Here is a 23,365-nt window from a genome sequence, read left to right as displayed (position 1 = left end):
ATAGTTTTACTTAGATGGATTTCAGTGTTACCATATTGTTCTTGGCACAGATATTGCTAGACAGCCCTAACGAGGCTACACCAGACCAACAACCGTAATTTTAAATAATTGACTTATTGTCACTGTTTGTAACAAGCTACTCCAACAGCCTTCCTTGTGTTTGCTTATACTAAGACCCCTGTTTTTGTGGCATGGAGGAATGATGAAAAAGTGCCTCTTTCCTGTTTGAGCAACCAAACTGCACTCCTAAGCAAGCCTGCAGGCAGCATCACCGGACCAATACTTTGCTCCTGAAAATTTAGTGGAAAATAATAGTCATAATAGGAAGTGAGGGATAGGAATGAAATTCTCCAGTCTACTGGAAGCCCTTGATGCAGGGCCTCAGTGAAGAAAAGTTGTGTTGAGGTAGCCTGTAATGTGAGAATGGATTTTGTTTAGTAGTTTAGCAGGAAGCTGCTTACATAAGGATATAATTCATCACTTAATTTTGATCCAGTTTCCTGTCCACTCTCAACAGTGATCTTTTCTGCTTTGACTGGTAGCAGTTCTCCATCTTAACACCATCCCTGGGTGCCAAAACAAGGTGCTATTTTCCCCTCCTGACATCAGGAGACAGCTCATGTTTAACCTTTTTTTCAGTTCAGGGGAAGACAGGATTAAACAGTCCAGCTGTTGACAATAGTTGTAATTTGTACTTTAATTCACATTTGTAAATTGAATTATTTCTTGGTCCAATAAAGGATATTATACCACTCTTTTGTATTTTATTCTGTATAGATGGACTAGCCGTTAGCCAAAATAGTTCTGCAGTTTTACAGTAAGGGAGTCCTTAAATTGCATCACATCATATACAGGGAAATTTGTTTAGATTGGAACTGAGGTCCTGAAGGGAACAGTAGAGAAACTTTTAGCTTTCTAATGGTATTTTTTTTATGGTGGTCTACTGGGGCAAATGACCAAACACAGCTTATTAAACAACAAATGTTAAAATAATTTATTTCCTCCCCCTGTACACACTTTCATCCATACAAATCCCAGGAGGTATCCAGGATGACCAGCTTTTAGAATATTTATCTTTTCAAAACTTTAAAGCCGCTAGCAAGATGAAATTCAGTTATTAATGAAGTATTCGTAAAAAAAAATAAACATTTCTGCACAAGATAAAAATGTTTTGCCACACTGAAAATTGCTGCAGGCCCAAGAACTATTTCCCAATTTAATTTGGATTGAAGGATTCCGGTCCTTTGGTTTTGAGAGTGTTTTTTCAGATATACATCCAAAGATTGCCAGTTTAAAACAATCCAAAAATCCTATCTGTTTTTACGTTTCTCTTTTTTGCTTCTGCTGTTCCCAGCACCATTTACAATTGGTGTTTGCATTGCTTTTGCATGGCCTGTGACCTTTAAGTGTTCAAACAGTTTATTCCGTGACTGAAATTCACAATTGCAGGTTATACAGTGGATAGGAACATCTTCATTCTGGTAGGAGAAAAAAATACAATACTGTATGTTAGTCGATAATAATGGTGTTTTCTTGTTTTACTGGCAAAGGAAATGTGTATTAAACAGTTAAGCATGATTGTTTGTTAAAGATAAATGTTATTCTCCATTTCAGAAATTAGCTGATTCAGGAAAACATGAACACCAATTCTTTTTGAACATTTGAAGTGTTATGGCAAATAATGAGTGCTGAATAGAGCTTAAGTGCCAAATAGTGTTTCTTGCAGATCCATAGTTCACTTAGGAACCTAAGGCAGATGTAAGCCATAGCTTTCCCTAAAACAAAACTGCATACTGGTTTTTTCTCCAGCTCATTTTTTTAAAGCAAATTTCAACAGATGGTATTTCCAAGTTTTTTTTTTTATATATTTTTGTATTAGCAGAAAAGACTAATGTGTGTTCAAAGTTGAGTGAGTAGGCATTTCAGAAAATGAACACATTTGAGAAGGAACATGAATGATTGCACTTTTTATTTTTTAACACTATAATATGTGTATGTAACTCTCCTTGTCTGTAAACTTCTATTATTATGAAAACTGTTTTGGGTAGAAGACAATCATCAGAAGTTAAGTTAAATCTTCCGAAACTACTAAAAATTTAAAAAACAAATGTACTCCAGCATGCATATCATAATAATATAAACTGAACGGCTGTCACTATGTTTGTACATTGCCTAGCACAATGGGTCTCCAACCTGGCTCAGGTCTCTATGTGCTATTGCAACATAGTTTCATCATAATGCCCTACATATGTTTAAGTTTAGAGCCAGGCCATTATTACTGACAACTGAATTGCATTAGTACCTATAGGGCTAACCAGGTTGTGGGGTCCCGTTGTTCTAGGTATCACACAAAGAGTAACAGCGGCTCTTCCAACCAACCATCGAGAATTTGTAGTTTTAAATACTTTCCACATACCTTTGTTTCAAGCTCTGAAGTTACCTTAACAGATTTTTTTGTTTCCTTGGTTTTCTTTCCTTTAGGTTTTGGGATGCTGAAAAGACAAGAGTGTGTAAGATATCAGTTTACCTTTGTCACACTAACCCGAGTTTTTCTATGAACACCTCAGGAGACTTGATAGTTTTAAATTAATAAGGCTTTTAAATCCAATGATCCACTGACTTCAATGTGTACTGTACTGGGACCTAAATGGGCCAATATTTAACCTTAAGTTAAATAGGTTGAAGAACAGCTAACAGGAGAACAATGGCGCTATAAACACTGCTATAATTAAATGTTCAAATATCTCTGCATTTACCGAAACACAAAAATGAAAGGAAACATTTGCTGACCACACAGCTTCATTCTGGCTGCAGAGGGGTGGGTATTTTTTTAACTATATTTTGCACAAACTAATGTTTAAGGCACCTAAGTCCTGTTTACCATTAATTTATGCTTAGTGAAAAACCTCTTGCATGTGATTCACTTCTTTGAGGGTCATCCCCCCTTTGGCAGTTATTCTAATGGAAGTGACTGTTACAGGTAAATGTGATACTATTCTTCATTGTAATCGATTACATGCCCTTGTAGTGTTCTGACACTTTGGCCTGTGGTGCTGAAATACATATTCCAGGGTCAGCATTTGTCCAAAAATCAATGTTGTTGGATTCATAGGCACAGTTCTGAGTAAAACTAGTTCAATTGTTTGAGAACAAGTGTAAGAAATAAAATGTACTTTATCTCATTAACATTTTGTCAGCATTAAAAAAAAAATTCCAAGAGTTAACGCTGAAACAGCTAGAGCAGGCATTAGACCTGGAAGTAGCCCGCACAGAGGAGACCTGCCTTTTAGTGTTTTGGTCTGGACCAATGTGAACTTTTGCAAAAAAGCACATGCATAGTGCCTTACAGGTTTACTGGGAAAGAAAGAACCATACAAGCAGATATACCTAGGTTTGCTGTGCAATGAAAACGTAATGAGAATGAAGCAGCAGACTCATTCACTTAACTTCCTCAAAGCTGGATAGTAAGTGAGATAAGGACTCCCCCGTGCTTAGTGCATAAACAGGAACATCATGTTGAAAGTTAAGTTTTCCTGCTGTTGAACTCTTTGCATAAAATTTTCCACACAAGTCTCTGCACATCACAATACTCAAAGTCAAAAGAACTGGTAAAAGTGGTGCTCAACTGTGCAGTATCTTGACAAAACAAAGGCTCTTAAGCAAAGTAAGCAGTCATGGGATATGTGAGAAGGTCCTCGCATGGATCAGCAACTAGTTAAAAGATAGGAAACAATGAGTAGGAATAAATGGTCACTTTTCACAGTGGAGGGAGGTAAATAGCAGATCCCCTAAGGATCTGTACTGGAACCAGTGCTGTTCACTATATTAATAAATGGTCAGGAAAAGGGGATGGATAGTGCGGTGGCAAAGTATGCAGATAACAACTATATTCAGTAATTTTGTAAGTCCAAAGCTGAATGTGAAGAATTTCAAAAGGATCTCACTAAACTGGGTGATAAAATGGCACATGAAATTCAGTGGTGATAAAGGCAAAGTAATGCACATCAGAAAACAATCCCAACTATACATATAAAATGATGGGATCTAAATTAGCTGTTACCACTCAATGAGATCTTGGAGTCATCATGGATAGTTCTCTAAAAACATCTGCTCAATATACAGCGGCAGTCAAAAAAGCTAACAAATGTTAGGAACTGGATTGATAAGATGACAGAAAATATAATGCTACTATGTAAATTCATACCCCAAAACCTTGCAGTTACCCAATGAAATTAATAGGCAGAAGGTTTAAAACAAAAGAAAGTACTTTGTCACATAGTGCAGTCAACCAGTGGAACTTGTTGCCAGGAGATGTTGTGAAGACCAAAAGCATAACTGGGTCCAAAACAGAATTAGATATGTTCATGAAGAATAGGTCCATCAATGGCTATTAGTCAAGATGGTCAGGGATGCACCCCATTATCTGGGTGTCCCTAAGCCTTTGACTGCCAGAAGCTTGTACTGAACAACGGAGATGGATCACTCAGTAATTGCCCTGTTCTATTGATTCCCTCTGAAGTATCCGCCACTGGCTGATGTTGAAAGACAGGATACGGGGATAGACAGACCACTGATCGATCCCAGTATGGCCGTTCTTATGTTAAATAATTCCTACTGATGGAATATTTCATGTAAATTACATTTTGAAATGCATAAATGTGCGATCTGTACATTTTTTCCACTGTTTGTTTTTTAAACATTTAAAAAACTTTTGTTACACTTGCTCCAGGCAAAAACTAAGACCAAAACACAAGTTTAATTTTACAGTGACTCAAAAATGAGCACTTCAGTATAAACAAAATTGCTGCCTATACCATATTGTGGTATTATATTTGAATAACTATGAAGCATGTTTATAATTAATGCCCAGAACCACTCATCAAGTTGTTATACACAGTTAATAGAATGAGGTTTTTTAAAGGCTTAAATGTGAGCTAAGTGCCTAACTCCCTTTTGTGCCCCTGCAGGTCTCCCCTATAAGACATCATAAAATCTAATTGCCAAGAGCAAAACAAAGCAATGTTATAAGATTACCGTATTTGCTAACAGGAAGGTTTGTCTGGATACTGGTTGTTGCTTGTTTGTTTGTTTGTTTGTTTAGTGTTTATTTGCAGTCTAAAGCCATTGCCAATTTAGGAATCAATTCTAACTTAACACCAGAATTACTTTGACGTGACTCCTTCAATTTCAATGGAGAAGCTTCCAGTTTACACTGGTCAGAGAAAATCCAGGCCTTTAAAACATGAACTGTTGAACTAAAGAAGGCAATGAAGTTGTGTGTTACAAGTCACCACAAAGTGATGCTGTTACCTTTTTGCTTCGCTTTTTGGTTCATTAACTCGATCTACAGCTTCTGCAGCACTCGCTTTTTCTGAAGTGATATTTCTTTGGCCAACATTTTCCAATTCTTCTGTTATGCTGTTCTCCTGGTCTGCACTGTCAGCCTCTTTTTGTTCAACTGTAGTATCATCTGCACTTTTGTTGTTGAAAGGGTCTTCATATGTCTATCCAAAGAAGAAATGTGTATTTACTGCTTTGAGATAATTAAGTTTCAAACAGTTGGCAATTTTGTGTACAGGAATTGCAGATTTAGCAATTAAACAATTTGCCTCAATGAAAATCAAGCTTGTCTAGTTTTACACTGATGTGTGAAATGCAGCAAGGGGAAGAGAACTGAAGTTTTGGCTGTGGCATTTTGAGAGGCAACTATGTAAGAAGCAACCTATGATAAAGAGAAGAGAACCAAAGAGATATTTTTAAGTATCCATAGTGCACAGCCAGTATGGCATAAAGAAGGGAGGATGCAATGATTTATACATCAAAAAAAGATGAAGTGGTTGGGGTTTTTTTTATAATTTTTTATTACGTGATGCTAACAGCTCCATTAGTAAGGTTGCCTGACACTTCCTATTATAAGGCCCTGTTTTCAGTTGCTTATGACTGCCAAACTGAAGTATTCTGGCTGAAATTTTCCATGCCAGGTGTCCGCTTCAGAAAATTTCAGCCAAAACACCGCAACTGTTACCCAGATTGACAAGGGTCATGGAGATCTGAGGCAACCAGACAATGGATTGTCTCAACCTTCTAAACAATGCTGGAAAGGTTAACAATTAGAATCATGTTAGGTGGAAGTGGGGTACTAGGAGATGAGAGAAGGAGAATCAGACATGAGAACCTCACTAATCAGCACTGATGTGGAAAGACCCAGTACAGATTATTTAATTTTGTGGATTACTGAGTGCTGTTGGCAAGGTTAGTGCATGGCACTCTGCTTCTCCTGGGACCAAAAGTCACCTCTGGCACTCAGAACTGCCTTTCTCAATTTTAAACAGGAATAGAAGAATATATATTGGGCAATAGTTGGCCATATTGTCAGAGTTAAGTGATGGTTTTCTGAGCAACACTCATACAACAATTTTCTTAATGAAAGCCAGCAACCTGCTCTGGCTGAGAAAAAGGATGGTCCGGTGGTTAGGGCATTAGGCTAGGATTTAGGAGATTTGGGTTCAGTTCTCTGCACAGCCACAGATTTACCGTGCAAGTCACTTCAAAAACTGAGGCACAGAGAGGCTGTCTGTCAAATGGGGATAATAGCACTGCCCTACCTCACAGGGATGTTGTGAGGATAAATGCACCAAAGATTGTGAGGTGCTCGGATACTACAATAATGGGGTTTATATAAGTACCTACATTAAACAGATATGGAGTCAACAAGAGTCTTTGAAAACAATGGACTCATGGAGAAATACACTAGTCGATTAGATGTAATAAAATTAACAGCTTTTCTCAGTCTGTCAGAAGACTACAGAAATAGCTAACCATGTCTTACACAGTTTCCTTAAATTTTCAATACAGCCACAAAAAAGATGTATAAACTCCATACCGTCATCGTTTTTTGTTTCTTTTTCTTCTTCTTGGAGAGTCTGTAAAGGTAAGAGTGAAGAGTTAAATGTATTTTAGGTTACCAATGTTATGTTTTAGAAAAGTTAAAAACCAATAATTCTATGCTACATTTTAAGTGACGATGGTTCTGATCTCGCTTGTATCACAAATACAAGAGGAAGTCATGGCTAGAAAAAATCAACAGTCATTGTCCTGAAGTGAAAAGAGTTAGCTGTTGTGTGTGCTATTTATGGTATTTATTGAAGTCTCTGTAGATTTCTTGCTCAAACTGAACCTGAAAACCTGTTCCTTAATGACCAGATATTAAACTTTAGCCATTCAGAAACCAGCTTAATCATAAGCACAGTACAGCTTTTAAAACTATGCTATTTACTGCATGAACTGGCTTCCAATTAAATGAAGAAAACAAGTTTTCTAGGCTAGTCATAGTGACTGGCAGACAATGCTGTACCTGCACAAACAACACCGGGCCTGTAACACGGTCTCCTGCTTTAAAATAATAACTTCTTTGCTTTGCCTTGATATTTACTTTCTATAAAGGCAGAGGATAAGTAGTGGGAGACCATTATCCTACAACAGTTTATTCCACTGATATTAAAAATCTGCTTTTCTGCCGGGACTTCGATGCAAAGAGATATTTTAATAACTTGTGCAGTACAGTTAAGTGAATCCTGATGTGATCATATGTCAGTCCCAAGCCCCTTTTTCAGAGTCTCATAAAGACCACTATTATGAAGCCAAACTATAAAAAATGCTATAGTGAGTGTAAGTAATTTGTTTTTGAAGTACTTTTGTTTGGGTGTTTCTTCCATTTCTTCATCTTTTGTGGTATTCATTTCATTTTTGTGATCTGTAGATACAGAAAATTCCTCCTCCTCCTCCTCCAGCTGTTGCCGTAACAGTGCTACCATTTCTCGGTGCTTCTTTGACTTTTCATGGTTCTTCATTCTGTAAAGAGCAGTAGATAATTATTGGAATCTAGAAGTCATGAGCAATTGTTACTCTAAGCATATTTTGTTTCATTTACATATAAAGGTGTCTGACCAATGACAATGATTAGTGTTCAGAGTAGGAAATTCTAATATGTAAAATCCTTACTTGAATGAAAAGGGCTGAGACTTTCAAAAACACCTAGGGCACATGAATGCCCCAATGCTATTACAATGAATTAACTGTAATGGAAACCGGGTGCCTAGATGACCTAGGTGAATCTGAGAGTCTACAAGTTTTTCAAAGAAATAAAACTTACGCTTTCTCCGTCTTTAATGATTTGTCACAAGCAGGGCAGTACAGGTCATCATAAAATTCAACAGCCTCATCCTCATCACTCAGTTTATCTGAAAAGGGAAGGGGAAGGAAACTGGCTGAATGATTATTAGGAGATACTGAGTAATTAAAGCCATAGCATGCTTTCAACAACACCCATTCAAGCCATTTGGAATTAGTAAAGTATGGGGAGTGATAAGGACTCTCGCTAAACAATCTATTCCTTTCCCATACAACCAAAAATAAGCATGCATTACTAACATGAAGATAAATGTTCAAAGAAGAACAGAACACTACGGGACTCAACTTTTTCCTGAAATATCTCAAAGTTGTTGGTGTAATATCATTCCCAGAGTTTGGAATCTGGACTTCAGTTTTGAGGATTTGAATGCATACGTACACACAAATACGGAGCAGCTCTTAGGTCTTTTTATAGGCATCAAATCAAAAATATATTAACAAACCCTTACCATCTATTCCTTCTCTTGGCTCCAGTTCCTCTCTTTCCTCTTCATCATCAGATCCATCTCCAAATTCCTTCTCATACTGTGCTTCCATCTGTTGCAATTCTCTCTCTAGATCAGACATAGTTATCCAGCTCTGCTCTTTATATTGCTCACCAAGCCTTTAAAGCAGAATGCAACAACTTTTTATATTTCAGAAAATTTAGTAGTAACAGTGTTTTATTTAAGGGTCATTATTTCGATATGTTCACTTATTTAAAAAGAAGGAAACCTCCTAGCTGTCTTGATTCAACCAAATCCACCACACTTCAGTGACTAGTTTCTCTGCTCAGTTTTCCAATCCCTGCAGACAGGCTGTGGATGTCTGATTTACATAACCACTGTACAATTACTCCTCAACAGCTGTACTTCAGTTATTCAGATCTTTGCTCTTATTGTCTCCTGCACTCAGCATTTTCAGGTTTTTTGCCTGCAATGAAAGCATCACTTGGGCTTCATTACCTTCAGTGAAAAAAAACCTCCACTCTATTAAAAACATCCAAAAGCAATGAAAGTAGGTCTATGAATTTGCTGGAAAGAAGAGTGGTTAAATATTTAAGCTCCTCCCTTTCCCTCTTTCCAGAGAAGCAAGGCTTTTTGCCAAGAATGTATTTTGTGTTTACAGTGGAAGAACCCCAAACCCACCTCCTAATTGAGTCTTGAAATAAAAAGAATATATATTGCACTTAGCCCAGGGAGAAGATTTCTTTCTGACCTGTCTGGAGGAAGACACAAGTGACGAGAGAGAGTGAGGAAAGAAGAACAAAAAGGCTTGTTCCTCCTCCCCAAATTAATATTAACAGCTCATTGTTTTATGCAAGTTTTTTCCTTTCATTTAAAATGAGTATCAAAAATTTTAGTTAACATGCAGATATTCTGAGTTGATAGGAATTGTTGTGGGCTAATAAGCTCCTCACCTTCAGAGTTTATTCAACAGAGGTATATGATTATTACCAAATGAGAAGCACCTTTCTTCTCAAGTTAAATCAACCACTGATCAGTCCTGTACATGATTTCCTCAGCAAAAGTTTACTATGTTCTAAAGTATTTCTCAAATACACAGACCTGCTCAATCGATGGCAGGCATCGATGCCTGCCACTGTGGCAGTGTAGACATGCCCTAGGAAACAAATTGGGATATGAAGTGTATATCATGCAATATTCTTGGCATGATGTTAAGCTAGTTAGTAAATATGTCAAAAAAAAAAAAATACCACTACCAAACAGTTGGGCAAATGTAGCTTTGAAGTGGTCTTGAAGGATAGTCCCATGAAAGCACACTGAGTTCTAGATTAGATTATTGAAAAGGTACAAGTCACATAGCCAAGGTCCAGATCCTCAGAAATTGGTTGCAAACATTAACCAAACAAATGAAAAAAGTCTTGTGTATTTCCAGAACCAAGTAAGGATCCAAAAACGTCCCTCAACTGAGATAAAGGAATGACAGATCCGCTTAAGTAAAGGAACTCAAGCCATCCACCTCTTCATTTATCCTCAGCATCCTTTTGCCACCTATCTATCACCTCTGTCTTGTGGATTATCTGACACTGAAGACTTTGGCAACAATATAATACTGATTATTAAAACTTATTTCATATTTCTTTACTACCCACAAGGTGTTGGGTGCTTTCCAGTCATGCAAGAAGGATTGTCTCTGCCATGAGAAGCTCAGTCTTCAAATCTCAGATTTAAGAACAAAAGATAGAAATCCAAACATTTACTCTTTAAAACAAACATGTAAGATGCAGATGGTAAAATATGACCCAGTATGAATCCTTCATGATTATCTCTCAATTTAAAAAATGCTTCCTTCAATAATTACATACTTAGCTTGTTTGAGTTTTTGCTGTCTCCTGAGTTCCTCTGCTTTTCTAGCTTTTTCTGCATTCTGTTCTTCTATGAGTTTTCTGTGTGCCTGTACTCTCTTATCTCTTTTACGAATAAAAGCCACTAGTTGACGGACCAGTTCATTCCTCTCCTTTCTTGCTTTGTCTCTAGTTTTCTTGTTCTCTTTTTCCATGGCTCGTTTCTCCCAGCGGTTTGATGCCTGCCGTGTGTCATACTCTTCTTTCCAAGCAAAGTTCTTTTGAGTACAGAAACTCTGCCAGTAAGCATAAAAAGGATGGACTACCTGTTTAAAAAAAAAAAATGGGGTGAGGGGGTGGGGAGGAATTTGAAAAAGTTGTAAGAAATCATATTGAAAAAAGCAACCAAAGACTAATTAAATTTTCATAGGTACACAGACTCCAAAGCTAGAAGGGACCCCTATAATCATCTTGTCTGAATTCCTGTATACACAACCCATAGAATTTTTTCCAGGAGCTGGATTAAAATCTCATCGCTTTTTAAAGAGGTGCTGAATCCATCACCTCCTGGAGGCAAACTGTTCCATTGTTTAAGTATCCTCACGTGGAAAATTGCATCTAATTTCAAGGTTGAATTTACTTAACTTCAACTTCCAGTCACTGGATCTTGTTATGCTTATTGAAAAGCCCTCACTAATCAAATCTCTTGGTGTAAATACCTATATGCAGTGATCAAGTCACCTCTCACCTTCTCTTCAATCAGCAAAACAGATTGAGCTTCTTAAGATCATAATCATAAGGACAACCCAGGGAATTACAGACCAGTCATCTTAAGTTATTTACCCCAAAAGATAATGGAGCAAATAATTAAGCAATCAATTTGCAAACATATAGAAGATAATAAGGTAATAAGTAACAGTCAGCATGGATTCGTCAAGAACAAATCATGTCAAACCAACCTGATAGCTTTCTTTGACAGGGTAACAAGCCTTGTGGATGGGGGGAGGCAGTAGATGTGGTATATCTTGACTTTATTAAGGCTTTTGATACTGTCCTGCATGACCTTCTCTTAAACAAACTAGGGAAATACAACCTAGATGGAGCTACTGTAAGGTGGGTGCAAAACTGGTTGGAAAACCGTTCCCAGAGAATAGTTATCAGTGGTTCACAGTCATGCTGGAAGGGTATAACGAGTGGGGTTCCCACAGGGATCAGTTCTGGGTCCGGTTCTGTTCAATATTTTCATCGATGATTTAAATAATGGCATAGAGTACACTTATTAAGTTTGCAGACGATACCAAGCTGGGAGGGGTTGCAAGTGTTTTGGAGGTTAGGATTATAATTCAGAATGATCTGGACAAACTGGAGAATTGGTCTGAGGAAATAGGATGAAATTCAGTAAGGACAAATGCAAAGTACTCTACTTAGGAAGGAACAATCAGTTACACACGTACAAAATGGGAAATGGCTGCCTAGGAAGAAGTATTACAGAAAGGGATCTGGGGGTCATAGTGGACCACAAGCTAAATATGAGTCAACAGTGTAATGCTGTTGCAAAAAAAGCAAACATGATTCTGGGATGTATTAGCAGGAGTGTTGTAAGTAAGACATAAGTCATAATTTTTCCGCTCTACTCCGTGCTGATTAGGCCTCAACTGGAGGGTTGTGTCCAGTTCTGGGTGCCATACTTCAGGAAAGATGTGGATAAATTGCTGGCCTCTAAACTTTCTCCAACAAAAATGATTAAAGGTCTAGAAAATATTACCTATGAGGCAAGACTGAAAGAAATGGGTTTGTTTAGCTTGGAGAAGAGGAGACTGAGAGGGGACATGATAACAGCTTTCAAGTACATAAAAGGTTGTTACAAGGAGGAGGGAGAAAAATTGTTCTTCTTAACCTCTGAGGACAGGATGAGAAGCAATGGGCTTAAACTGCAGCATGGGAGTTTTAGGTCGAACATTAGGAAAAACTACCTAACTGTCAGGGTGGTTAATCACTGGAATAAATTGCCTAAGGAGGTTGTGGAATCTCCATCATTGGAGATTTTTAAGAGCAGGTTAGACAAACATCTGTCAGGGATGGTCTAGATATTACTTAGTCTTGCCATGAGTGCAAGGGACTGGACTAGATGACCTCTTGAGGTCCCTTCCAGCCCTATGATTCTATAAGGCTCCCCCCCCCCCCCCCAAATCCTGGATCATTTTTGTAGCTCTCCTTTGACCTCTCCCCAGTATTTACCAGACACCTGCACTGGAGATAGTATCCTAGTACCGGTCTTACCAATACTGTGTAGAAAAGCAAGATTACTTCCCTATTTCTGTTTAATATTCCCCTTTTTATACATCCAAGGATCACACTAGCCCTTTTAGTCAGAGCATTTCTGAGTGGCTGCTATCCAAGATTGTCTCCCATCCTGTTGGTGTAAACCGCAGTCTTGTTCCCTGGTGCATTACCTTGCATTTAGCTGTATTAAAATCTATTTTATTTGATTATGACAATTTGAGGGATACTCACTGATGTCTCATGAACAACTATGTTTTGAGATCTGTCAGTGAGCCAGTTTTTAATCCATGTAATGTATGTATGCCCTGTTAGTTCCATATATGCAAGTTTTTAAATAAAGGTATCATGTGGTCATAAATCGAATGCCTTGGAAAAATCCAAGATCTTTCTAGGTAGAAAAAGATTTAAAATTTTAATGGAGCTAAGTTCATACTAGAGATAATTAAAAAAAAGCTGCCATTGGCCTGTGGCGTCGATAAGGAGGTAGGTCTTTGGCCCAACAAGGGATAAGATGGTAATGAAACCCTCTTCGCGGTTGCTTAACTGTTTAATATCGTATCATCCAGGTTTTCCTCTCAAGATATTACTGGCAACTCCCACTGTAACAATTACCAATAAAAAAAAAGTATTTTTAACCATTTAAGGAGATGGAAAAAACAAAAACAGTTGAAGCATCTGAAATGAAAACTAAGTCTATTATTGTGACAATATCACATATTCCTTTTCATCCTCTATAGTTATTTATAGGGAAAAGCCCTTCTTGACAGTCGTAGATAATATTAACTGCTCTTTCTGGAGGTAGCAAGAAGAGGTTAGTTTAAATGGTCTTGAACTGTTGTCGCTGCTGTTGGAAGACTGATGCCGTTTCCTCCTTTAAGGCAAAAGGCTCACACAGGAAGAGAAAAGAATGGCAAAGATAAAAAATGTAGCTTCTGTCTTTGGTGCTGATTTTTCCTTGCAACCTTGCTGATAGAGAAACACAGACCTAGCACAATATCTTATTAGCCACTCTGAGACCTGCCAAACTTGTACCAGCTTTGGGCTGTTTAACAAATTGCTTTTAGTTGGCCTCTCCAGCCACAGGTTCACAGCAATGTTGCAAAAGGTGCAGTCTTGGCCAGCTAAGTCCAAATCTCATAAAACAGATAGGAAAGAAGGGAAATAAGAGAGAAAAAAGTGACAGAGGAAGGGGTTGACAACAGCAACCCAAAGTTCACACCAGCTTTAGCCAAAGCTGATGAAAGTGGCAGGTCATCTGGTTCTCTCTCTCTGGCCCAATCTGGTCAGAATGACTTTCAAGATGGGGATGATGACGGTCCAACGATGTTATGATGGATCTCAGGGTCCCAGGAAAGGGTGGCATTATCGGTCAATGTTAAAGATTGTTGGCTTTAATCCATGGCTCCCACAGCTTCCATTTAGTGACCCCCAGATAAACAAGGTCAAAGAAGATGTGTCAACCTCATTCCATAAAAACATTTTTGTGATTTCACCCATAAATATTTCCTCCTATTTCTACAATTTAGCTCATTATGCTAATGCATGACTTTACTATCAGCTTTGGAGACACGTTATCACAGTCCAGTTTATAACAGTCTATTTGTCTCAAACTTCTGCTGACTTTCATAAACAATTTTATGTAACAGGCTGAGTTAGGACTCTGATTATCTTGAGTAATTTAGAGTACACATTATGATGTTGGCTTGATTAGGGGGACCATTTATGATATGATTTAGTACCAATATTTCAAAATTTAAATAATTCATATGAGGGGCCAGGTCAGGTACTGTTAAAAAGGTTATAATTTGCTGAAGATGTTGATATCATCTGTGTGTATGTGTCATATTTATACTGGAAGTATGGATATGTTTAATGTATATGTATGCCAAACTGTGCTGTGTTTCTGAGCGACACCCCAGACAGGAGGGCTGCAGCACTAGCCTGCTTAATGGCCCATTAAGGAAACTCACAGGGTACAATGGGTCCATGGAGAGAAGCCAGGGCTATACCTGATGAGTCACAAGGACATGTAAGAACATGCCTTTCTATGGACAGGGAACTCTGAGTCTGAGGCTTTTCCATGCCATGTGTGCTGAAGGCTTGTGTTTGAAACAAGCCACATGGCAATCTACTATAAAAGGCAGCTGCACCCAGCCTTCAGTCAGTCAGTCTTTAGTCTTCAGTCTTCACTTACCTCTGGATCAACTCATCTACAACTGAAGCTGTGAGACAAAGGACTGAGATACATCCAAGTACTGGAATGGATGTACACCAGAGTGACTATACAAGCCTGCAAACTCCATAATTCTACTGGAAATCTGATATATATGGACTTTAAAGCAATCACATGCATACAAATGATTTGAATCATTTAACATTTCTCTTATAGTTTTTTTTTCCCCTTTTATAATAAACCTTTAGTTTTAGTTACCAAAGAATTGGCTGGCAGTGTGGTATTTTGGGTAAGATCCAAGGTAATGTGGCTGATCCTCTGGAGTCAGAACCTTTTTGGTAAAGACCTGGTAATATGGCTGACCCTCTGGAGTCAGAAGAACCTTTTTGGTAAAGAGCATAGTGTTTTAAAAAACTTCTCTCTTTACTACACCTAGTGGCTGATTGGGAGCCAAAGACTGAAATGCAGCAAAGGGGGTTGTATATATTTTGTTTTAGCTTCTTGATAACCAGTGTGGGGAATCAGAAGCATTGTTTGTGGCTGGTTGGGAAGTCTGTCACCCACCAGTGCTGGGAGAATCTGCTCTCCTTTTGCAGCCTGCCCTGACCTTGGCATTTTCAGGTGGTCTACCCTAGGCACACAGATCTCTGAACAATAGCCCAGAAGGTACATTAGTATATGCAGTTAAAATAGCATTACTGCAAATCATGTTTCACTGCACTATTTTGTCCTTTTTTTCATACTACTTATCTGTTATGTACAAACTACTCAATTGATTAAAAAGTATAATATAATTTAAATGTTAGGAGTAATAATCACACCAGGAAATATTACAAACAGGAAGAACAGAAGGAAGAGTCTAGAAGACGTATTTAAGGACTGATGCCCTTAAGTTCTTATACAGGAAGCTGATTGCCAGCTTACTGGTTGAAGGCAGCATGAATGTGCTAGTAGTTTCTGAAAAATTTTACAAAGAGAGGTTTTCAGTCGTTACAGAAAGATGGCATGGCAGAATTAAAGGATCAGTCTCTGGGAAAAGAAGTGAGAAATGAGAGCAGCTGCGAGTGTAGATGGGTATCAGAGAAGTATAAAGGGGCCAGCACCACAAAAAGCCTGCTCTCCTGCCATCTAAGAAGTCACAATCATTGGTTATCCACTGTTCTTGGATATTTTGTGTTATGCAGTCAGTAAGTTTCACTTTTGTAATTGTGGTATAACAAAAAGGAAAAATCATATAAGAGACTGTATTTGTGTAAATAATTACCACACCTTCAGGTATTCCTTGCTGTAATGCATACTATTTTAGAACACTGGCAAGGCTGGTTTCAATCAGACATCAAGAATTACATCTATCCTTTTATTTCTTAGGCCGGGTCTATACTTTAAATTTTACTGCCATAACTAAATCAGTAATGAGTAACCAACATAGATATGCCAGTATAAGGTGCTATATACCAGTGTATTCTATTTCGCTTCACTGAACTGGAATAACTATACTTATATAAATAAATACTTTTATGCTGGCAATAACTGCATTTACACTAGGGGTTTTGACTCTAATTATGACAGCATAGGTAAAGCAGCGAAATGTTGAGATATGCAAAAGGTATTAAATAAGAGCTTTTGATTGGGCAGGGAAGGCTTTATGTACATACTGGGCTAGATTCAACTCTCAATGTCAACAGGAGCCTTTCTTCTGATTTCAATGGGAGGCAGATCATGCCCTAGTTATCTTACGGCGTAACAAACAGTTATTTAGACTTCCAAACATTACATATTTTACCTTATCATAGTCACTTTGAGAGTCTCCAAAAGTAGGGAATCCTTCAATATCTTCCTGAGATATATATTCCATCTCTTCCTTTGCAATATTTTCAAAAACTTGACGATAGACTGCAAAGAACCCCTGAAATATACACCTTAGTTACTGAAGAATTAATTGTATGCCAATGCAATTAAAGGATTAAGATGATCAACTTCAGAGAAATATTTAAATTCTGCAGTAACAGTTCTAAGTCAAAATAAGAATTTAAACCAAAATTAAGTGACTATGCCAGGCTCTAGGAGCCCTTCTGATTTTTAAAAAAACAATCAACTAATACAAAAAACCCATTGTGACCCAGGAACCTCTTGGTGCCACGTGGCAGCAGGCACAGGGGGGGAGGAAGGGGGCATAGAGTTTTACAGGGATCCCCTGGGTCAGATGCATACATATTAAATGTACCAAAGGGTGGCATGAGAGGTTTCTGCTAAGAGCTCACTTGTCATTATCATTGCAAAATGTATATATGGATAATGTTTAAAGAATTATGTATCTGTACTGAAACTTATGTTCTTAAGGTATATTAGTACAAGAAGGTGATAAGCTTGCTCCTATCAGGTAGGAGGGAAGAGAGGCCTATTTCTCTCTAACTGGTCATGTCCTTATCATATGCTTCCCAATAAAGGCCTACCTTCAGAATGAGCAGAATGCTAATCAAGACATTGTAAAATTGACTAGACACACTTGAAAAAACAACCAGCAGGGGGTATCTTGTTTACCAGTAGAGACAACAGAATCTAGAGTGGGAGGTATAAGTGGGGGTATAAAGAAACAGCCAGGATCTTTTTTCCACTGAGGAGGCAATCTGATAGCTTGACTGTCTCATGAATGGAAGATCACTGTCAAACCTGGCTATATCATGCTGGAAAGATTTTGGATGAGCTTTTTCCTCTATAAAACATGACAATAACTAGATAAATAAGACTAGATTCCAGAACTCATATTTTTATTTTATATGTAATCATTTGTTTCCAGTACTTCTACTTGCTATCATTAAAACCTGTATACTGTTAAATAAAAAAAAAGTTAAATAAACTTTTGTTTATTTCCCTATAAACATATCTAAGTGCTATGTGTGAAGTGGAGCAGTGATCTGACATGTAACTGGTAAGCTAGGGCATACTGCTTCTTTGGGAGCAGCAGATCTGTGAATATTTTGGAGTGTCCAGTAGACCAGGGATTGGACAGTCCAGGGGGGATGCTCAGAGGGTTGGAGTGTGTCTCTCTCTAACCTGTAGAGAGACAGAAGGGCCTGAGTAGGCCTGGAGGAGAATGCCTGCATTGCCTGTGGCCAGTAGAGTCAGGGAGCTGAACCACAGCGGGCACAGACAAGGCTTCCTCATACTAAGGACAGGTGATAGTGAGATGCCTCACAGCCCTGGATTTCCCCAGAAAATGTCATAATCACAGTCCCAGAACTCCTTAAACAATATGATACTTAAGAAAATATCCCTCCCACTTCTCCGTCCCAAACACCACGTCTCTATTAAAAGCAATCCCACCAAGACATCTGAACTCAACCCTTGCCAAAAGCCTAAACAAATACTTTGCAGCATGCCTTGAATGTCAGCAAATTCAAGCTGTGTTGGACTAAGGCAGGAGAGAATTCCAAAAACAAGAATAACCTACCAGCAGTTCCACTATTATAAGTTAAGGGTGTTTCCAGCTCACTGCAGCTATAGTAATATCACAGAGAAAGAGGGGCAATCTCTCAGACAGTCAACGTTCCAAATCACCTGGGCCTTTTTAGATCAATATCAACACCTTAAACTCCACCTGGAAGTTAAATGACAGCAAGTGCAGATGCCAAAGCACTGGCATAATGCTGCTTTTTGTATCCTAAAGCAGTCCAACTTGTGAAATGTTTCAGTATAATAGGATTGCATAGTGAATGCCTGGGAATGTACCACATGAAAAGTGTTGCTATACAATTGTAAGGCAGTATTGATAAAGGGGACATTTAAAACTGACTAAATATCCAAGGTATATGTTTTGCTTCCCCCTCCCCCCCTTTTTTTTTTTTTTTTAAGTTTACTGTATTTTTCTACTTATGTTCAATAATTTTAAGAATGGTATATCAATGCACCAATTTAATTCCATCACTTTTGTAGAAGTTTTAACTTGACTAATTAAAAAGAGTCAGCTCATTACCTCTTCATCATCTCCATAACCAGAGTAACAATTAACAGTGAAGTAGCGCAGCAGATCCAAACTATCATCTTGATACTCTCCATCAACCCCTCCTTTCAGTAGAGCTTCCCTGTGATTATCATACCTAACAAAATACAGCATCAAGAATATATTAAGTTAATACAATAACTTAATAACAATATCTTAAGCCAACCACTGAGATGAAAATCCAGGGTAGTGTGGACCTTCCAGTTGTTCATGGAATACCTACAACTGCAATCTTTTGGGAGAAAGTTATCTAACATGTTTGAATAAGATGTTTCTTGTAGATTCCAAGAATGTCAATTACAGGTTCTACAGATCTCTAAACACATTCTCCAGGCCCTCCCCACTTTTATGCTGGTGTATCTGCCATTAGTTCTTTTAGTATGTGAAAATGGTTCTTCCTGAGAAAGTAGCTAAATGTATGAGCAAGCAGCTCTCTATCTAATGGGGAAAAAAAGATGCATGCAACTATAAACCTGGGATGCTCATACTTGAGAGAGACTCAGTAGCAAAAACCGCTTAACACACAACAAATCTATCAGGGAACATGATTTTTAAAAGGTGATTTCAAGTATCCTTTGTTACAAGGATGTGGCTAATGTTTTCTGTAGCTGTAATCCCAGGACCTAATATATGAAACAGTTGTATACATCCTTATTGGTTGGGGGAATCTCTTAACTGGCTGTTATCCTCTCAAGTCTCAATCCAGACTATCAACACAAGCAAATCACAAATGATTTCAATGGGAGTCTTGCCTATGACAGGAATGCAGAATCTGGCCCTCGGTCAGATTGTTTTATCTACTCCACTGGCAGACAAATAATACCTACCATGCTCTTTCTTGAGGGTCACTCAATACATCATATGCCGCTTGGATTAATTTGAATTGTTCTGCTGCTTCATCAGCATTTTGTAGATTTTTGTCTGCAATAAAAGCCATTAGAATTTAAACATAGCAACAGCTGGCGCTCATGTCACAAAGTAGTTTTAGGAAATCATACAAATGTAGGAAAAAAGTCAGTTCAGAAGGGCAACTCAAGGCTCCTATTGGATGCACTGGATACACCATGACATTGACTAAAATAAAAGTGCTGATCCAGCTTCATCTTTCATTGATTGACTATCACCCTGCCAAATTAATAGCCATTTTCAGATTATTAAGCACAAGTCTGGAGAATTAATATTTATTTTAAGTATAACAAAGTAATACTGCTGAGTGTAAAGAACAGTTAAAGGAACAATGTCAACTTCAATAAGAATTACAAAATAGTTTCAGGTACTACACCTGTCTCGGAGTGTTCTTGCCAATTTTTGTGATTTTAGAAATACAATTTTCCTATTTAAAAAGAAAGTGTCTTCTTCTCTGTTGCAGATTGACATAACCATGCAAACAAGGGAAACTTCCAGTGCACAAAGCAAGCAGGAAAAATACAAAACAATATTTTGAAAAGTCATTTTATGTGCAGTCTGCAAGGAATTTCTCCACAAATCAGCCTGGCAATGACCTTTGGGAGGTTTTGCCTTCCTCTGCAGCATGGGACGCTTGCAGATATCATCTGGGTACATCTCACTTAATCAATTCCCTGCCATCACAGAGGCCTTGGACTCTGGCATATCTGTCCCTCTTATTTTCGGCTTGCGGTTTAGTCTCCTGGGGACTGTTTTACTCTGGTTTCATTTCGGTTGCTGGGGTTAACGTGTCAGTGCTGGCCTGTGATATGTAGGGGATCAGACTAGATCTGGGGGAGGGGGGGTCCCCTCTAGCCTTAACCTTTCTGTGACTCTTTCTGTGACTCTTTATATGTTACTTGTACACCTACTAGGGACCAAGCTAGGCAGACTTTCAGGGTGAGGCTGGCCTTTAAAGCAGAGGTGAAGGGGAAGGGCGCCAGTGTCCTCCCTGCCTTATATCACTTACTGCGTCTCTTCAGAGAGGACAGGGCAGCCGGAAACAAGCGAACGAGGCTGGCAGGTGAAACACCGGCGAGATCGCATCGCAACGCCGGGCGCCCCGCCCCTCAGCCCCGAGCGATGCCTCAGCCAGGCGAGCCCGGCCAGGCGACCGGAGCCCGCGGCTCAGCCAAGGCGACAGCGGAGCTGAGGGAAGGGCCGGCCCGGCCCGCGCTGGGCTGGTGCGCAGGGTCTGGCCCCGCAGACCCCCTCAGTCAGCTCGGAGCCCGGGCCGGCAGGGCCCTCTCCGAGCGCTGGCGCGCCTGTACCCCGCAGAGGGGCTGGCTGGCGGGCGGCCTCCAGGCCCGGAGCGGGGGAACGGCGCGGGAGGCCCGGCGTACCTGGGTGCCAGCGCAGCGCCAGTCTCCGGTACGCGCGCTTCAGCTCCTCGTCGGAGGCGTCGCGCGCCAGCCCCAGCACCGCGTAGTGACACTTCATCGCGGCGCGCGGGGCCCGAGCAGCCGGCTCGGCTCCGCGCGAGAGAGCCGGGTCCGCCCGCCGCCGGCGGCAGCAGCAGCAGCAGCTCACAGGGAGGGAGCGGAAGGAGCACGCGGCCCATAAGGAGACAGGCGGGCACCTTTCCCGGCCGGCCGGGAAGGCGGGGACAGGAGAGAGCTGTCCAGGGGGCGGAGCCAGACGGGCGAAGGGCGGGGCCACGTGACGGGAGGAATATGACGGATTCACGTGACGGGGGGGTGCGAACGTTCCCTGGCGGTTGGATAATAGAGCTGGGGGATGGCACGTGGTGACCAGCTGTCCTGACTGCCTAGGGACAGGCCTGATATTCGGGGCTTTGTCTTATAGGGGCACCTGTTACCCCCCACCCCTTCCCTGTTTCTTACTTTTGCTATCTGGTCACCTGTCACCATAGACTGGCAGGGGGAGCCTCATGGCTGCTTTAGAAGGTTTGTTGGGGGGAGGGGGGGTGTCAATGTTTGGGGCAGCTGGGACTTGTCCCTGTGTCTTGTAACCAGCCCTGGGCATTTTGTTTCTTTTTATAGGTATAACATTCACTTGAGAGATTTCCCTGAGTTCCTGGACGCACAGACTGTTAGCACACATTTAACGCACTGCCCCTGTGTTAGCTGAAGGAGAGGGAAAATACTCTGATTACCTCAGTAAAAGGTTGAAAAATAAAACGTTTGGAAGAGACACACAACCCGATGCTGCAGGGCAGGCACCAACCTCTAATTCACTCCTTCCCTGGACTGGGTATTCCCTAATTGCCCATTGCAGGTTTGTTTCCATCTTCTTTGGGGGTATCTGGTATTGGCCAGTGTTAAAGATACTGCACTAGGTAGGCTCTTTTTTTAAAGAATGGTATCTGAAAACTAACCGTGCTAAGAGGAAGAGGTTAGCTCAATTGTCTGCCAGCTGGGAGAGAGAATAAATATACTCCTGTAATAATGAGGTTTTAAGAACACCAGCTGATCCAGTATTGGGAGATAAACTCCCAAAGTGCATAGTGCTTGTAGCATTCAGCCTTTTCCATGGTACCCACACAGCCAACTCAGCAGTCATTCGATCTCCAGATGGCCACTCCTGCAGCAGGTCATTCATCTGTATCTGCAGTGCCAGAGTTTTGTCATCCTGACATGAATCTGTGGAAGGTAGAAGTGTGTGTGTATATATATATATATATATATATATATATATATATATATATATATATATATATAAAAAATCAGTCTAACGTGTGTATATAACCTGATTTTAAAGAAAGCAGCTGTCTTTGGTTACTGTTGAACAGTGCGGTCACAAGTAATGAGACTGACCAGAGAGGTTTAATCCTCCATGTGACCCACTCTACATTATATAAACAACTGACATTGGATGTTTCTGCAGCTCAACCAAGCTGAATCACAGTTTGGCCTAGTTTGTATAGATAGAGGTGAATCATTTACAACTAGGGTGAATTTAAATTTGGAATTTAAATTTGACCCCTTTTGGAGGGGCGTGTTCTGTGCCCCTCCCTGCCTCAGCCCCAGAAGGAGCTCTCGCTCTCTTTCCTCCTCTCCCCCCGTGAGGAGCTTTTACTCTCTCCCCGCCCTGGCACTGGAAGGAACTATTGCTCTCTGCCCCCTGGACCCAGTCCAGAGGAATTCTGTGTCCCTGATGATTATTGGGCTCTGCTTGCCCCTCCCCCCTTTGTGCACACCCCTAGATTAAACTATGCATCAAGGACTCAGTTATTTTAGCTCTGTTGTAACAAAGTTGAGCCATAACCACGTTTAACAATCATTGTAGTATAAACAAGGGCTGAATGGAGCTAGGCATCCTCTTCATATTACTTTCCAAGCATCACTGGATAGCAGCAACCTACCAGATTGCAACCCACAGTCCTATAACTGAGGTCATTATTGGATGAGATACTTTATTTGCACTAGATTAGCAGTCTCCAGCTAGTGTCAAGCAACCTCTATGCAATGGGATATATTGTCCCTTTAAGAGTCGAGGGGGTCAGAAGAAGCTGGATTGAACAAAG

At 39.9% G+C, this 23,365-nt stretch overlaps 1 protein-coding gene across 1 annotated transcript; it reads right to left on the bottom strand.

Moving 5' to 3' along the window:
* Window positions 1-894: 894 nt before the first annotated feature.
* Window positions 895-21,433, bottom strand: DNAJC21 (DnaJ heat shock protein family (Hsp40) member C21). The gene is made up of 12 exons (XM_067545506.1): window positions 21,222-21,433; window positions 19,761-19,854; window positions 18,907-19,030; window positions 16,717-16,839; window positions 10,499-10,803; window positions 8,640-8,794; window positions 8,153-8,240; window positions 7,693-7,851; window positions 6,884-6,923; window positions 5,311-5,504; window positions 2,417-2,492; window positions 895-1,478 (listed from the first exon to the last, which is right to left on the bottom strand). Exons 1-12 carry the CDS (start codon window positions 21,316-21,318, stop codon window positions 1,311-1,313), a joined length of 1,623 nt encoding a protein of 540 aa, XP_067401607.1. The 5' UTR covers window positions 21,319-21,433; the 3' UTR covers window positions 895-1,310.
* Window positions 21,434-23,365: the final 1,932 nt, after the last annotated feature.

The sequence above is a fragment of the Emydura macquarii genome, unplaced genomic scaffold (genome assembly GCF_026122565.2).
Source record: "Emydura macquarii macquarii isolate MOO-44397 ecotype Brisbane River unplaced genomic scaffold, CSIRO-AGI_Emac_v2 contig_1045, whole genome shotgun sequence".
NCBI classification, from domain to species: Eukaryota; Metazoa; Chordata; order Testudines; family Chelidae; genus Emydura; species Emydura macquarii.
This window is presented reverse-complemented; position numbering and strand designations above follow the sequence as displayed.

Coding starts and splice junctions, on each gene's coding strand:
- DNAJC21 (XM_067545506.1), bottom strand. CDS start 21,318: ATGAAGTGTCACTACGCGGTGCTGGGGCTGGCGCGCGACGCCTCCGAC. Junction 7,852..8,152: donor TCATTAAAGACGGAGAAAGC/GTAAGTTTTATT, acceptor TGCTCTTTACAG/AATGAAGAACCATGAAAAGT. Junction 5,505..6,883: donor AGAAACAAAAAACGATGACG/GTATGGAGTTTA, acceptor TTCTTTGGATAG/ACATATGAAGACCCTTTCAA.